The sequence below is a fragment of the Megascapheus bottae genome, chromosome 6 (assembly GCF_031878675.1).
Source record: "Megascapheus bottae isolate mThoBot1 chromosome 6, mThoBot2.hap1, whole genome shotgun sequence".
NCBI classification, from domain to species: domain Eukaryota; kingdom Metazoa; phylum Chordata; class Mammalia; order Rodentia; family Geomyidae; genus Megascapheus; species Megascapheus bottae.
Genome location: NC_143514.1, coordinates 70,682,608 through 70,697,193, shown reverse-complemented (window position 1 = coordinate 70,697,193; position 14,586 = coordinate 70,682,608). Strand labels below are relative to the sequence as shown.

General features: G+C 49.1%; 1 protein-coding gene across 2 annotated transcripts in view; it reads right to left on the bottom strand.

Annotated features, from left to right (window-relative positions):
- Tcea3 (transcription elongation factor A3) overlaps positions 1-14,586 on the bottom strand; it is a 29,188-nt gene that overhangs the window by 11,639 nt on the left and 2,963 nt on the right. The window contains exons 2-7 of one of the 2 annotated variants that reach the window (XM_090335585.1): positions 11,834-11,896; positions 11,037-11,142; positions 10,430-10,568; positions 7,963-8,025; positions 703-866; positions 546-601 (exon numbers count right to left, since the gene is read on the bottom strand). In XM_090335585.1, coding sequence (XP_090191711.1) covers positions 546-601; positions 703-866; positions 7,963-8,025; positions 10,430-10,568; positions 11,037-11,142; positions 11,834-11,896 — 591 coding nt within the window. The remainder of the gene's footprint in view (positions 1-545; positions 602-702; positions 867-7,962; positions 8,026-10,429; positions 10,569-11,036; positions 11,143-11,833; positions 11,897-14,586) is intronic. The other variant, XM_090335586.1, reaches the window with a different exon arrangement.

Genomic DNA, 14,586 nt, shown 5'->3' with positions numbered 1-14,586 from the left:
CAATCAATCCAACAAACTAACAACAACAAAAACACCCCAAGGCTTTCGGTCCAGTAATGAGTTCCTGAGCCTCAGCTTCCTCATCTGAATGAAGGGAACAACACGCCCTGCTTCACAGAAACTGGCAGGAGCATTAACAGAGGCAGGAAGGAAGCCTTGGCTGCCCAGCACAGCACCTGCCTGGTGAGGATCCAGGAGTCAAAGCTGGGGACCTGGACCATCAGTCTAAGTAAGAGAGGGAAGGGCTGAGCGCGAGGTCCTGTTTGCTCCAGAGGTGACGACGTCACGAGGCACGGATGGCACAGTGACTCTAAACTATTCTTGGTTGTAGAACTTCCCTGAGCCTCGGCCGCCTCACCTGACACCAGGTGGATGGAGAAGTATCTCTGGCGGGGCCGCTATCAGCACGCACTGAGGGGCTTCGGCCCCACACTGAACTGTAATCACAGCTGGCCTCAAGAGCTCTGGTTCTCCGGCAGAGCAGCGACTATCCCCAGAACCCTTCCTCCCAGGCGCCCACAACCATGGCATGGCTCCAGGATATGATCTTCAATGTCTGACGCCAACTTGTCACAGTTGGCTCCGTAGGCCTTGTAATCATCTGAAAGAGATTGGGAAGTCACAGACATCAGTCAGGCGAGACCTCGCCAGCAATGCCCGCTTGGCTGGTGCCACAGCCACCTCCCCTCCCCCACTCCTCACCTTCTGCCTTCAGGGCTGCAGCCAACATTTCCACACACTTGTCCCGGACAGAGTCCCCTGTGAGATAGCAGGGGGCCAGGAGGCAGACCGAAGGGGCAAACGTGGGAGTCAAAGGGCTGCTGGGTGTTTTGGGGGTCTCTGCTTTCGAGGTGCTGCTGTTGGATCTGCGAATGACAATCATGACAGGCATAAGGTGAAGAAGAAAAGGCGTTTATTGAACACCGTCTGGATGTTTTGACCGATGCCTTCCTTCAACTCTCCTAACAAGCCTGTCAGGCAGGAGCTATTTTAGGCACTGGCTCCATCATTCATCTCATTTAATCCTCACAGACCACTCCACGAGGCTGATTCTATTCTTACCTCCCTTTCAGATGTGTACCTTAGAGACAGTCAAGGTCACACATCTGGGAGCCAGGAGGAGCAGAACGGAAACCCAGGCAGTTGGGCACTGAGTAACCAGTCTCTTCAGTGCCCGCTGTGCTCTACTTGTTCTGGCTAGATCAAGTGACACCACAATTGCTCCCCATGTCCCGTGTACCATGCTGGCTTCCCTTCACATTCTCTTAGCAATGCATGAAGCATTCATTCACTCGCTCATTCATTAGAGTGACAAAGCAGCCAAGTGGGCGTACCTGCCTCCTACCAGATGCTTCTGGTTCACTGAGGCTAGCACTCTGCCAGTCAGGCCACATCTGTACTTCTGGCTCTCTACTGGTTAGCTGGTGATAAAAAATTTCATAGACTTTGCTTTCCAGGCTGGTTATAAATAAACTGTGATCCTCAGATCTCAGCCTCCCGAGTAGCTAGACTTACAGACTTAAGCCACCAGTGCTGGGTTCTGTGGGTTTGCTTTGTTTGCTTTTTGTCGTTCTGGGACTTGACGGGTGCCTGAACACAGTCCCTGAGTTTCTTTTTTGCTCAAGGCTAGCATTCTACAACATGGAGCCACAGCTCTACTTCCAGGGTGTTTTTTTTGGGGGGTGGGGTGGGGTTATGGGGCTTGAACTCGGTCTGGGGCCTGTCCCTGAGCTCTTCAGCTCAAGGCTACCACCCTACCCTTTGAGCCACAGTGCCACTTCCCATTTTGTAGGGGTTAATTGGAGATAAGCGTCTCACAGACTTTCCTGCCCAGGCTGGATTTGAACCTTCATCCTCAGACCTCAGCCTCCTAAGTAGCTAGGATTACAGGTGTGAGCCACCTCACCTTGCTTTCCAGGGTTTTTGTCTTTTTTTTTTTTTTTTAATTGGAGATAAGAGTCTCACAGACTTTCCTGCCCAGGGTGGCTTTGAACCTTGATCCTCAGATCTCAACCTCCTGAGTAGGTAGGATTACAGGCCTGAACTACCGTGGTGGGCTTCTTTGCTCATTGTTCATGTTTAATGTGGTTGAAATGTACTGCACTGGGCTAACTGAATCTGGACTCTGCCCATCTCAGTCAGCACTGAACTGTCAGCAAGAAGGGTCAGGGAGGCACACAGTAGGTGCTGCTGCTACAGTGACTCTCCCACCCCCATCCTGGCCCCTGCTGGTAGCAAAGCCACCTTAGGCTAAAGCTGGCTTTCCTGGTCTGCTTGTCTCCTATACAATCCATTCCTTGCAGCCAGAAAGACCTCTGAAAGCTCCACAGCTGCTTGGATCCTTCTTGGTGAACAGTAGTGAGCAGCACAGAATGCAACTACTTGCCTGTGGCCTGCCAGCCCTGGCCAGTATGTCCTCATGTCATCTCATAACTGACTCACTGGCGCCCCCTATAGCCCTGTTTCTTTATGTTCTCCTTGCCGTCCTCCTCTCACTGCTGCCTTCCCTGCCAGTCAGGGCTCAGCTCAAATGTCTCAAGCTTAGAGAGGTCCTCTCTGTGCACCTCAGCTAAGGCTGGCTGTCCCTACCCTGATCTCTTTCCTCCAAAGCAGTTAGCCAAGTCTATAATTAACTTGTTTACATAAACACTGTCTGCCTTCACCTCCAGATTCCAGGTTCCCAGCCTGGAGCCTTTGTGGCTCTTTCTCCACTAGATTCCTGCACCTGCAACAGGATGCTAGGCACCACTCCAAGCTCTGTTGATTAAACCAATGAGCAGAAGGATAATGATAGATTGAGGGAGTTATTCATAAAGAGATAACATTCCACATGGGAGGGGGACAGAGGATGCTCAGTTACGGGTCGGGGGTAAGTTCTCTTTGCAAGTTTAATAGCCCATTCCCTGGGCTTGAAAGAGGGCTTGAAGTGGGCTGAGAATGGTGACACACACACCTAAAATTCCAGATACTCAGAAGGGAGAGATGGGGAGACTGAAGTCTGAGGCTAGCTGGGACAAAAGTGGGAGACCCTAGCTAGAAAAACAAAAGCTAAAAGCAACAGCAGGGCACCAGCGGCTCATACTTATAATCCTAGCTACTTAGAAGACTGATATTTGAAGGTCATGGTTTGAAGCCAGTCCAGGTAGGAAAGCCTGTGAAACTCATATTTCCAATTAACTAGCAAAAAAGCTGAAAAACCTAAGAGAATTACAATAAGAAGAAGGAGAAGGAGAAGGAGGAGGAGGAGGAGCCGGGATTTTGGCCTAGTAGTGCTTACCTAGCATGCACAAAGACACAGGTTTGATTCCTGGGTACCACGTACAGAGAGAAACTGGAAGTGGCTCAAGAGATAGAGAGGGGCAGCTTTGAGGAAAAGCCCAAGGACAGTGCTCAGGACATGAGTTCAAGCCACAGGACTGGCAAAAAAAATTAGGCAATTTATACATTGCATAAGGTATTTTACTCCATATTATGCATTTACTGAGAACTCAGTGGAAAAAAATAAAGATCTGTGAGGTAGTTCATTAACTCACTAGAGCCTTATAGTGACCTTGAGATGTGAGGGTCAGAATTTTTCCCATTTCATAGACCAATAGAGTGAGTCTCAGAAAGCTAAACTGACCACCTACAGTGTTCATGGTAAATGGTAGTCAGATCAAAAGTTTGTCTCCTGTGGGGGCTCATGCCTATAATCCTAGCCACTCAGGAGGCTGAGATCTGAGGATCAAGGTTCAAAACCAGCCTGGGTACAAAAGGACCCGAGACTCTTATCTCCAATAAACCTTTAGAAAATGGGAAAGGGGCTTGGCTCAAGGGAAGGGTGGATGCCTTGAGCTGCAGAGCTCAGGGACAGTGCCCAGGCCGAGTTCAAGCCTCATGACTCCCCCACCCCCGCACACACACACACACACACACACACACACACAACTTTGTCTTCTTTTCCAATTCTGTTCAGCACATCTTTTTTTTCTTTTTTCTCTCCCCCACATCCTGTCCCGGACAGTGCTCAAGGCTAGCGCTCTACCACTTTGAGCCACAGCATCATTTCCAAGATTTTGAGTAGTTAATTGGAGCTAAGAGTTTCTTGCCCAGGCTGGGTTTAAACTGTGATCCTCAGATCTCAGCCTCCTGAGTAGCTAGGACTACAGATATGAGCACCTGGCTAACACATCTTAACACATCTCCAAAACAGAATTTTCTAGAGTCTTACCCAAGCAAGATGAGGAGGCTGGAGCATTCTCCTCTCCAGGCACCCCATCTCCTTGGCAAGACATATCCAGTCTCCTATCTCTAGGACTTGGCCAAGAGTTGACTAGCTGACTGGAATTTGCGTCTGGCATTTCAGGCAGCCATACTCATTGTATATTGCACGATAAGTGAGAACTATACCCAATCACCAAGGAATCATGGGCTGGAGTAGGGGTAGAGGCTGCATTTATCCACAGCTTCTATGTGCACCACAAGCGTCTCTGAGAGCTCTGTTCCAGATCTGGGCAGAGGCCCCATTTGCTGCTCCAGGGCGCCACCTTGAGGAAATTTAAGTTATTGCACTACCGAGGGTACCCTAACTCTTCTGCCAAAGCCTCATTTGCAATTGCCTTTCCTGTCACCACAGTGCCTTTTGTGTAGGTTTTTAGTATGCCAAACATAGTTCCCAGAGCACCCTGGGAATGCCACACCTTTGTACTCCAGTCACCCTTCCTAGGACTGTCCACCAGACAAACTCCTATTTCTGTTTCCTTTCACAGCACAAACACAGTCTTCCATGAAATTTCCCTTGAGGGCACAAGTCATTTTAAGGGATTCTTCCTTGCTTTCCCTCTGTGAATGAGATCCACTTCCCTCTGAAACCAAGTGCTAGGGTTTGGCCCATGAGATATCAGGCTATGAGGTTCCACCTTCCTCTGGGCCTTGGATGTTTCAAAAGGGTAGGCTGCCAATATATTTGAGTCTCTATTTTGTTTTAGGAAATACAAATATGTTGCTGATATTTAAAACTGAAAATTTCATACTGGTAATTTCAGCTACTCAAGAGGTAAGAATGACAACTACTTGGGAGGCTAAGGAAGGAGAATTGCTTGAGGGCAGAAGTTCAAGGTCAGTGTTGGTAATATAGAAAACTGTCTCAAGCACACACGCACGTGCAAACACACACACACACACACACACACACACACACCCTTGGAAGACATAGGCTCTGAGCTGCCATTTCCCCAAGTCAACAATCAACTGGGACTGATCAATACCTCTTTCCAAAAGGCACAACTTCTGGTTTACCATGGTCTCCACTAACCATCCCTGGAGGATGTTGATATCTCAAAGACATATGCAACAGATTTGCTGAATGAATGAGTAACTGAAAGGCAGCAAGTACAGCAAACAGTGAACTTACAAGACCAGCTTATGTGGAGTCCCCGTTAGCTGACATCACTAGAATGAACGCATCAGGAAATGGCATAGCCATTACAAGAAAGTATTTCTGCTAGATGGACCCTCAGGGACAGAATGAATAAAGGGAAGAGCCAAGTGGCTTCAGGGAGTCTTAGATGGATGTGTATGTGTTATATGTGTGTGTGTGTATGTGTGTCTGTGCCAATCCTGGGACTCAACTCCAGGGCCTGGGCACTGTCCCTGAGGTTTTTTGCTCAAGGCTATCACTCTACCACTTGAGCCCCAGAACCACTTTTTTTTTTCTTTGTTGTTGTTGTTATTGGTTGTAGGGATTGAACTCTGGGCCTGGATACTGTCCTTGAGCTCTTCAGATCAAGGTTATCGCTCTACCCCTTGAGCCACAGTGCCACTTCTGGTTTTCTGGTGGTTAATTAGGGGTAAGAGTCTCACAGACTTTCCTGCCCAGGTTGGTTGTGAACCATGATCTTCAGATCTCAGCCTTCTGATTAGCTAGGATTCCAGGGGTGAACTACTAGCATCCGGCTCCAGAGGTACAGTCTTTATGCCAATGCTGAGTGTTTATGTCAATCTACAACCCCACTGCTGCTTGGTGCAGCAATGACAGCAAAACGACAAGGTCACATGGTTGAGACTTCTGTCACTTTCCAGGACAGCATCTATCTCCTATACACACCAGCAATGACCCGCCAGCCTTTGCCTCTCAGCCCTGCTCAGTACATAGTGACAACCAAACATGTCTCCACAATTTCTAAATAACCTCCAAGGAGAATGAAAGGGCTTCAAGCCACGCCCCCCCCACCCTTCCGCCCTAGGCCTCACTTCTGCAGACATAGCTGACTGCAAAGCCTTTCTTCCCAGGCAGGAAGCCCTCTCCAGGGAACCCTCAGCCACCTCCACTCCCAGCAATGGCGATATGTTGAAGCCATATCCACGTCTCTGCCTACTCCCCTGAGGCCTTGAATGATCTAACGTCACGCCTTCTCCTTCAGTTCAAGGCAGTCTTCCTGGTACCTCAGGCTTAAGTTAACTGCGTTTCTCACACATACTCTCCTAGAAGCCAGCGCCTTCATGACCCACAGGAATTCAATATGCCCCCTGAACCCTGCCATTTGTTTTCTTTCTGACCTCGCTCTTGACCACTCCCTGGAACCCAATTCACACTCATTCCTCCATCCTCCATCCATGGTCTCGCCTCACAATCTGCAATGTCCAGCCAAGACTTTCTTCCTGAATGAATCCCAGCCCTGGAGCTGTTGATTCAGTTTTTCCACCTGAATGACTTAACACATATTTTACATCCACATGTCCAAACCTGAAGTCTTTGTGGGTTTTTTTGTTGTTTGTTTGTCTTGTCAGTATTGAGGTTTGACATCAGGGCCTCGGAAGTGGCACTATGGCACCAGGGGTAAGGCGGTAGGCTTGAGCTGAAAAGCTCAGGGACAACACCCAGGCCCAGAGTTCAAGCCCAACGACTGATTTAAAAAAAAAAAAAAAAGGAAAGTGAAATCAGGGCCTCACACTTGCTCAGCTGGCACTCTACTACTTGAACCACATCTCCAATCTGGCTTTTTTTTTTTTCTAATCCTGGGGCTTGAACTCTGGGTTTGGGCAACCTCTCCCTGAGCTTTTGTGCTCAAGGCTAGTGCTCTACCACCTGAGTCACAGCTCTACTTCCAATTTTCTGGTGATTAATTGGATAAGAGGCTCATGGACTTTCTTTTCTGGGCTGGCTTTGAACCCTGATCCTTAAATCTCCCCTTTCTGAATGGTTAGGATTATAAGTGTGAGCCACTAGGCCCTGGTTCAGCCAATCCAGCTTCTTTTGTTGTTGTTGTTGGTTATGGGGCTAGAACTCTGGGCCTGCGTGTTGTCCCTGAGCTCTTCCGCTCAAGGCTACCGCCGTACCCCTGGTGCTGCAAACGCCACTTCCAGTTTTCTAGTGATTAATTAGAAATAATAGTCTTGTGGACTTTGGTGCCTGGGCTGGCTTTGAACCTTGATCCTCAGATCTCAGCCTCCCTAGTAGCTAGGATTATAGGTGTGAGTCACTGAGCCTGGCCCAACCCAGCTTTTTGCTGGTTATTTGGAGATGAAGTTTCATGGACTTGTCTGTGCAGGGTTGCTTTGAACTGAGCTCTTCTGATCTCAGCCTCCTTAGTAGCTAGGATTACAGATGTGAACCATGAATGTCTGTTTCTATTGTATTTGGGGGCCTTAGTATCAAAAATAATTACCAGCGCATAGTGGGCACTCAATAAATATCTGCTAAGTGACTTGTCAAGTTGTTAGCTTTGGGTGGACAGCCTAGCTAGTGGGACCCCATCCAAAGACGCCCCTCCCAAATACTGGGTTTCTAGACCACTGTCCTTAGTGGGTTCAACTTAACATGGAGACTATCACCCAGTCATCTGTCCCAGTTGGAAAGCCACACCTGTGAGTCCTAGAATTTGGAGGTGTCATCTGTACAAGGTTTCCTCCTTTCCCCCGCCCCCCGTTTCCTCCATTAAACAGAGACACGCCTCCTCCTAGGACCTCCGTGGTTCCCTTTACCTTTCCACAGATGGTCTTTTGGGAGAAGAGGTGGCTGAAGACTTGGATTCCACAGAGTCTCTCCTGAAAGAGGAGAAGCTAGAGATGAGGCTATTTTGTACACCAGCAGCAGAACTGACACCCTCTTTCCCCCCAGACCAAGCAGCCTGGTCAAGGCCTGAACTCCAGGTGAAGGATGAGACAAGAGGCACTAGCTGGGCCACAGCTGCCTGGGAGCCTGAGGTGCAGGTGGGGGTCAGCTGCCCCCTCACTCACCCCACATGCAAGGGAGGAGGACGAGAGAAGCAGGCACGTTACGTGTGCAAGTATGTAATGATGAATTAATCATAATTAATTCTCAGCAGGCCCCTCTCCTCCTGACTGTCAGGTTGGCCTGGATTGGATTTCAGGGACTATCTATACCCATCTGGAGCTGGTGGAGATAGATGATGGGCTCCAGCCTCCCTGGAGGTAAGGGGGCACCTTAAGAAGAGGAAAGTAGAGGCATGCGGGCTTGGGAGTCTAAATAGGGGGTGTGAAAGCAGGGGCAAAATTAGATGTCTGCCAGGCACCAGTGGCTATGCCTGTAATCCTAGCTACTCACAAGGCTGAGATCTGAGGATTATGATTCAAAACCAACCCAGGCAGGAAAGTCCATGAAACTATCTTCAATTAGCCACCAGAAAATGGGAAATGTGAAAGAAGCACTATGGTTCAATGGGTAGGGTGGTAGCCTTGAGCCGAAGAGCCCAGGGACAATACCCAGAGGTTAAGTCCCACATCTGACAAAACAAAACAGAAATATTAGAAATGGTTGTTTTGGGCGCAGTGGCTCATGCCTGTAATCCTAGCTACTCTGGAGGCTGAGATCTGAGGATCAAGGTTTAAAGCCAGCCTGGGCACAAAAGGACCTGAGACTCATCTCTAATTAACCTCTAGAAATGGAAAGTTGGGCTTGGCTCAACGATAGGGTGGTAACTTTGAGCTGAAGAGCTCAGGGACAATTCCTAGGCCAAGTTCAAGCCCCATGACCACACACACACACACACACAAAAAAAAAATCTTCTCTTTAAACTCTGTGTGTGTGTGTGTGTGTGTGCGTGTGTGTGTGTGTGTGTGTGTGTGTGTTAGTTGGTTGCGGGGCTTGAACTCTGGGCCTAGGCTACCACCCTACCCCTTGAGTCACAGTGCCACTTCCAGTTTTCTAGTGGTTAATTGGAGATAAGAGTCTCATGAACTTTAGTTCCTGGGCTGGCTTTGAACTGTGATTCTAAGATCTCAGCCTACCGAGTAGCTAGATTACAGGAGTGAGCCACCGTGCCCAGCTTCTTTTAAACTTTTGATGGTACTGTAGTTTTAAACTCAGGGCTTATACAGTCAGGTTTGTGTTCTACTATTTGATTCAGCCCTCCAGCCTAGTTTTTTTTTTGCTATTTTTTGGGAGATGGAGTCCAATGGACTTTTCTGTTCAGGCTGGTTTCAAACCATGATCCTCTGGATCTCAGCTTCCTCAGAAGCTAGGACTTTAGGCATAAGCCAGCCAGCTTAATTTGTGAGTCAGGGTCTTACTATGTTTCCCAAGCTGGCCTCCAGTTTCTGGCCTCAAGTGATCCCCCTGCCTCAGTCTCCATCCATGAAGGCTTCAATCTAATCTGACAGGCATGGCATTCAAGTCCTATCCAAGATACACAATGCTGAGAATACCCTGGCTAGGACTGGCAAGGAGGAATGGGCGTGGCATTGAATCAACAGTGTTTGGCTCTTTTCAGTGGAGGCAGAGAGGCCTGGCAGTGATTTGAGTTCCACTCCACCATATAGTAGTGAACGGGACTGTTGCTCTGCCCTTCAGCTTCCTCCAGGTGAGAGTGGGAATGCCGGACCAAAACTTAACCAAACACTCTTCCTTCTCAATGGACAAGGAAGCTCCTGTGCCCTCCATTCCTGGAGCATGGGCTGGGTAAACAGACAACACAGTTTCTAATGGGGACTGCATTCATCTGTGAAGACTGCCCTTGCTGGACCCAGAAGCCCAGGTCTATAGGACTGTCAAAACTTTAGGGATTGAAGCTTCTAAGTCCGGGGTTTCTTTCCCACTGTGGTAGCCAGGAGAAGAGCCCTCAAGGACTGTGTGGTCCACCGTGGCTCTCCTAAGCAGGAGCAGTGCCTGAGGTCGGGGCGGGGGTCATTTAGCTTTTTTGCTCAAGGCTAGTGTTCTATCACATGAGCCACAAGTCCAGTTCTGGCTTTTTGGTGGTTAATTGGAAATAAACATTCACAGACTTTTTTCTTTTCAGGTTGGCTTTGAGCTTCAACCCTGCGTGTAAGCCACTAGCCTCCCAGCTACATGTGACTTCTGACAGGTTCTATGTACCACCCGTGGGTCTCGTCAGTCGGTCCAGTGGAGCCAAGGCCCTGCAGAAGGAACTCTGCTGTGAGGCTAGAAGAGGCTGGACGGGTGTCTCCCCTTTTGTCTCCCCAGAAAACATACCTGCCTTGAGATTCTTTTCTTTGTTTCTTCTTTGGTGGAGAAAAGCCAGCTTCTGGCTTCCAGTCAGAACACTCAAGCTCCTTCTCCTTCTTCTTTGCTTTTTCTTCTCCTTTTTCTCCCTTAGGAGCTCCAGGGGCATCTGAGAATGAAAGGGCGCTGTGACCCTCCCTGACATCTCCCTCCCTCCCTCTCCCTCCCTCCCTTTCACTCCCTTTCACTCCCTCCCTCTCCCTCCCTCTCTCTCTCTCTCTCTCTCTCTCTCTCTCTCTCTCTCTCTCTCTCTCTCACACACACACACACACACACACACAGCATGCACGCATGAGCAAACACATTCTCACACAGGGAGTTAAGCACCCCAGAAGTCACGTGAATGCATATATACACACGTATACTTTGTATACTAACATGAACACATGCAGACACCCGTGTACAGAAGCTTCAGAATTCACACTTGTGCTCACACATTGGAGCTTCCTAATAACTCCCGCCCACGAGGCCAAGTGCTGTCAACTATCACCCTGGACACATGCACGGTGGACCTGCTAGGAGCCGGGCCCTGTGCCACGAGGGCAGCCTCGCTCCCATCAGCCTTTCTCTCCCTCACCCAGAAGCCGCTTCCAGTTCTTGATGAGAACTCTGGCCAAAGACACCACCTCCTTATCCGAGCAGTGCTTACGAACCCCGTTAACCGCAACTCCGATCCTGGTGGCCTGTGAAGGACAGAAGGAAAGGCAGGTTTGGGAACAGCCACATAGGACCTGTCCCAGCTCAACCACCACCATCCCCCGACTTAGACCCTGCAGGAGCTAGTAGGCTGACCCTCTGCTGAGGGAATGAGCCCAGGCTAGAACTAGGCCCTGAGCTGCCACCCCCATGAAGCTGGGGGCCCGAGGCTCAGTCTATGCAGATAGACCTGTGGCTTTGGTGGGAGGCTGGGGTTAGGAAACAAGAGGGTGGAGTTTCCGATAGCACCCCTTCTATTCCCAGCTCTTAGTGCCTTTGAGCACAAGTCTCAGCTTAGATGCCCCCCGCCGCACTGCTTTCTTTGGGGGGTATCACCAATGTACAACTAACCACACACACGGTAGGGTACAACGTGTGCCTGCCTTTCAGGAGCTTCTGTAATATTGGGGGCTACTCCATGGGTAATGCAGGGAGGGTTCTCTTGCTAGGTCATAGGTCTCTTGGATTCCACAGGCCTGAGCCTTTGGCAACTGGGCGGTTTTCCCAGCAGCCCAAGAGCTGCCAACCCAGGCCCTACTCCCTGGAGATGCCTCCATGGCTCCCGTAGCACACTCGTGTCTGCACCCCCAGATACCTCTCCCAGGGCTCCTCAGAAATTCCTCCTAAGTCCTCCCAGAATCTTTCCCTCCCGCGGTCACTGCTCCAGGGCCCCCACACCTGCAGCAGCTGGATGGACATCTGACAGCTGTTCAGCTTCTTCAGAAGGTCCAGAGCGGATTCCTGCGGGAGGCCATCAGGTGAGCTCGGGGGCCGGGCTTGGCCAGGCCCCTCTCTGACTACTGTCTGGGCTTGGGAGGGGTGGACAATCCAGACAGACACGCGGGCAGAGGAAAAGACATAGGCAAAAAGAACTGAGAAGTGGAAGGCTCTGCTCCAGACCTGCTGGCGTCTTTAACACTCCCCACCCAGCTGCTGGGGTAGAGTCCAGACTCCTCTCCCTCACCTCCAACTTTTGCTTCTGCTGGTGTCTTCTGCAGGGTATGGCCCTACCTGCCCCACCCCAATATCTGCCTTTTTTCTTTTTTGGTACCTTTTCCTTCCCACCCTCCTTCCGCTTTTTCCTCTCCAACTATGATCTTGCAAAAGTGATGACTGAATGCTTGTTTGTTTTTTCTCGTCCTGGCTTGGACTCAGGGCCTGAATTCTGTCCTTGGACTTTCCTCAAGACTAGCGTTCTACCACTTGAGCCATAGCACCACTTCTGGCTTTTTTTGTGTATGTGTTACCGAGGAATTGAACCTAGGGCTTCATGCATGCTAGGCAAGCACTCTACTACTAGGCTATACTCCAGGCTCCTTTCTTTTTCTCTTTCTTTCTTTTTTCTTTTTTTTTTTTGTGGCTTATGGTGCTTGAACTGGGCCTGGGCGCTGTTCCAGAGCTCTTCAGCTCAATGCTCCCACCCATACCCTCAGCCAAGCCCTACTTTCTGTTTTTCTAGAGGTTAATTAGAGATAAGAGTCCCAGGTCCTTTTGTGCTAGGCTGGCTTTGAACCTTGATCCTCAGATCTCAGCTTCCTGAGTAGCTAGGATTACAGGCATGAGCCACCTGGCTCCTTGTTTTTGTTTTGTGCCAGTCAGTCCTGAGGTTTGAACTTAGGGCCTGAGCACTGTCCATGGGCTTTTTCCTCAAAGCTAGCACTCTGCCACTTGAGCCACAGCACCATTTCTGGTTTTTTCTATATATGTAGTACTGAGGAATCAAACCCGGGTCTTTGTGCATGCTAGGCAAGCACTCTACCACTAGGCCAAACTCCCGGTCCCATGGCTCCTTGTTTTTAAGATGAGGGATTTCATATGTTCCATCTCCTAAGCTCAAATGATTCTCCTGCCTTCACCTCCCAAGTGGCCAGAATTATAATATACACAACAGCACACAGTGCTTGTGGATTTTCCTAACAGCTTTATTGAGGTATGATTGATATATAAAATCCTATATACATTGTAGTGTACAAATTGAGTGTTGATATATGTATAAACCCAGAAAAACTATCATTGTAATCAAGATAAGGTCACAGCTATTATCCTTAGAAGGTTCCATCTCTCTAGATACGTCTAACCCCAGGCATCCATTATTCCTCTTAGCACTATAGGTAATCTGGTATTTAAGAATTCATTTTTTTTTTTTATTTTTTTGCCAGTCCCAGGGCTTGAGCTCAGGGCCTGAGCACTGTCCTTGGACTTTCTCAAGGCTAGAGCTCTACCACTTGAGCCTCAGCACCACTTCTGGCTTTTTCTATATATGTGGTACCAAGAAATTGAACCCGGGTCTTTGTGCATGCTAGGCAAGCACTTTAACCACTAGGCCAAACTCCCGGCCTTAAGAATTCATTTTGTTTGGTTGAGACAGGCCTTGAACTCATAATCCTCCTGCCTCAGCCTTCTGAGTACTGCACTTTGAAGTCTGTATGTACAAATACTTTGATCTCTCTCAGGTAAAGAGAAATGATTTCCTCTCTGAGGCCATAGGGCCTTCCTTGTATAGGGCCTGGTGCTCCCCCAGTGAATGAATTCATGACAGTGAGGCAGGAAGCAGAAGGTGGGCAGGGTTGCAAATCTAGTTGTGAGGCTTTGGAACAACGGGATCCTAGAGAAGCCAATCCCTGTCTCCTGTCCTGGAATCAGTTTCCCGGGGAGTGCCTGGCTCCAAATCCTGCTGGCTAGAACCTGGAACATCTATCTGTACACTAGATTCAGGTTCGATTCCTCAGTACCACATACATAGAAAAGCCAGAAGTGGTGTTGTGGCTCAAGTGGTGGAGCGCTAGCCTTGAGGAAAAAGCCCAAGGACAGTGCTCAGTCCCTGAGTTCAAGCCCCAAGACTGGCAAAGAAAAAAGAATCCATGAAGCCGGGTGCAGTCACTCACGCCTGTAATCCTAGCCATCCAGAAGGCTGAAATCTGAGGAACAAGGTTCAAATCCAGCCCAAAGCCAGCCCAAAGCCAGCCCGGGTACTAAACAACAGGCACTAAACAAGGTGAGACTCTTATCTCCAATTAATCATTAGAAAACAGGGAGTGGGACTGTGGTTCAAGGGGTAGGGCAGTAGCCTTGAGCTGACGAGCTCAGGGACAGTGCCTAGGCACAGAGTTCAAACCCCATAACAACAACAACAAAAAAATCCATGAGAATCTGATGGCCAATTAGCCACCAGAAAGCTAGGAGTGGGAGGTGTGGATCAAATGATAATAATAACGTCAGTCAGCCTTAAGTGCAAAGCCTGGGCTCTCGTGGCTCAAACTGTAATCCTAGCTACTCAGGAGGCTGAGATCTGCAGATTATAGTTCTGAGCCAACCCAGGCAGGAAAGTCTGTGACTTATCTCCAATTAACCACCAGAAAATGGGAAGTAAAACTGTGGCTTAAAGTAGTAAGAGCACTAGCCTTGAGTGAAAGAGCTCAGAGATGGTACCC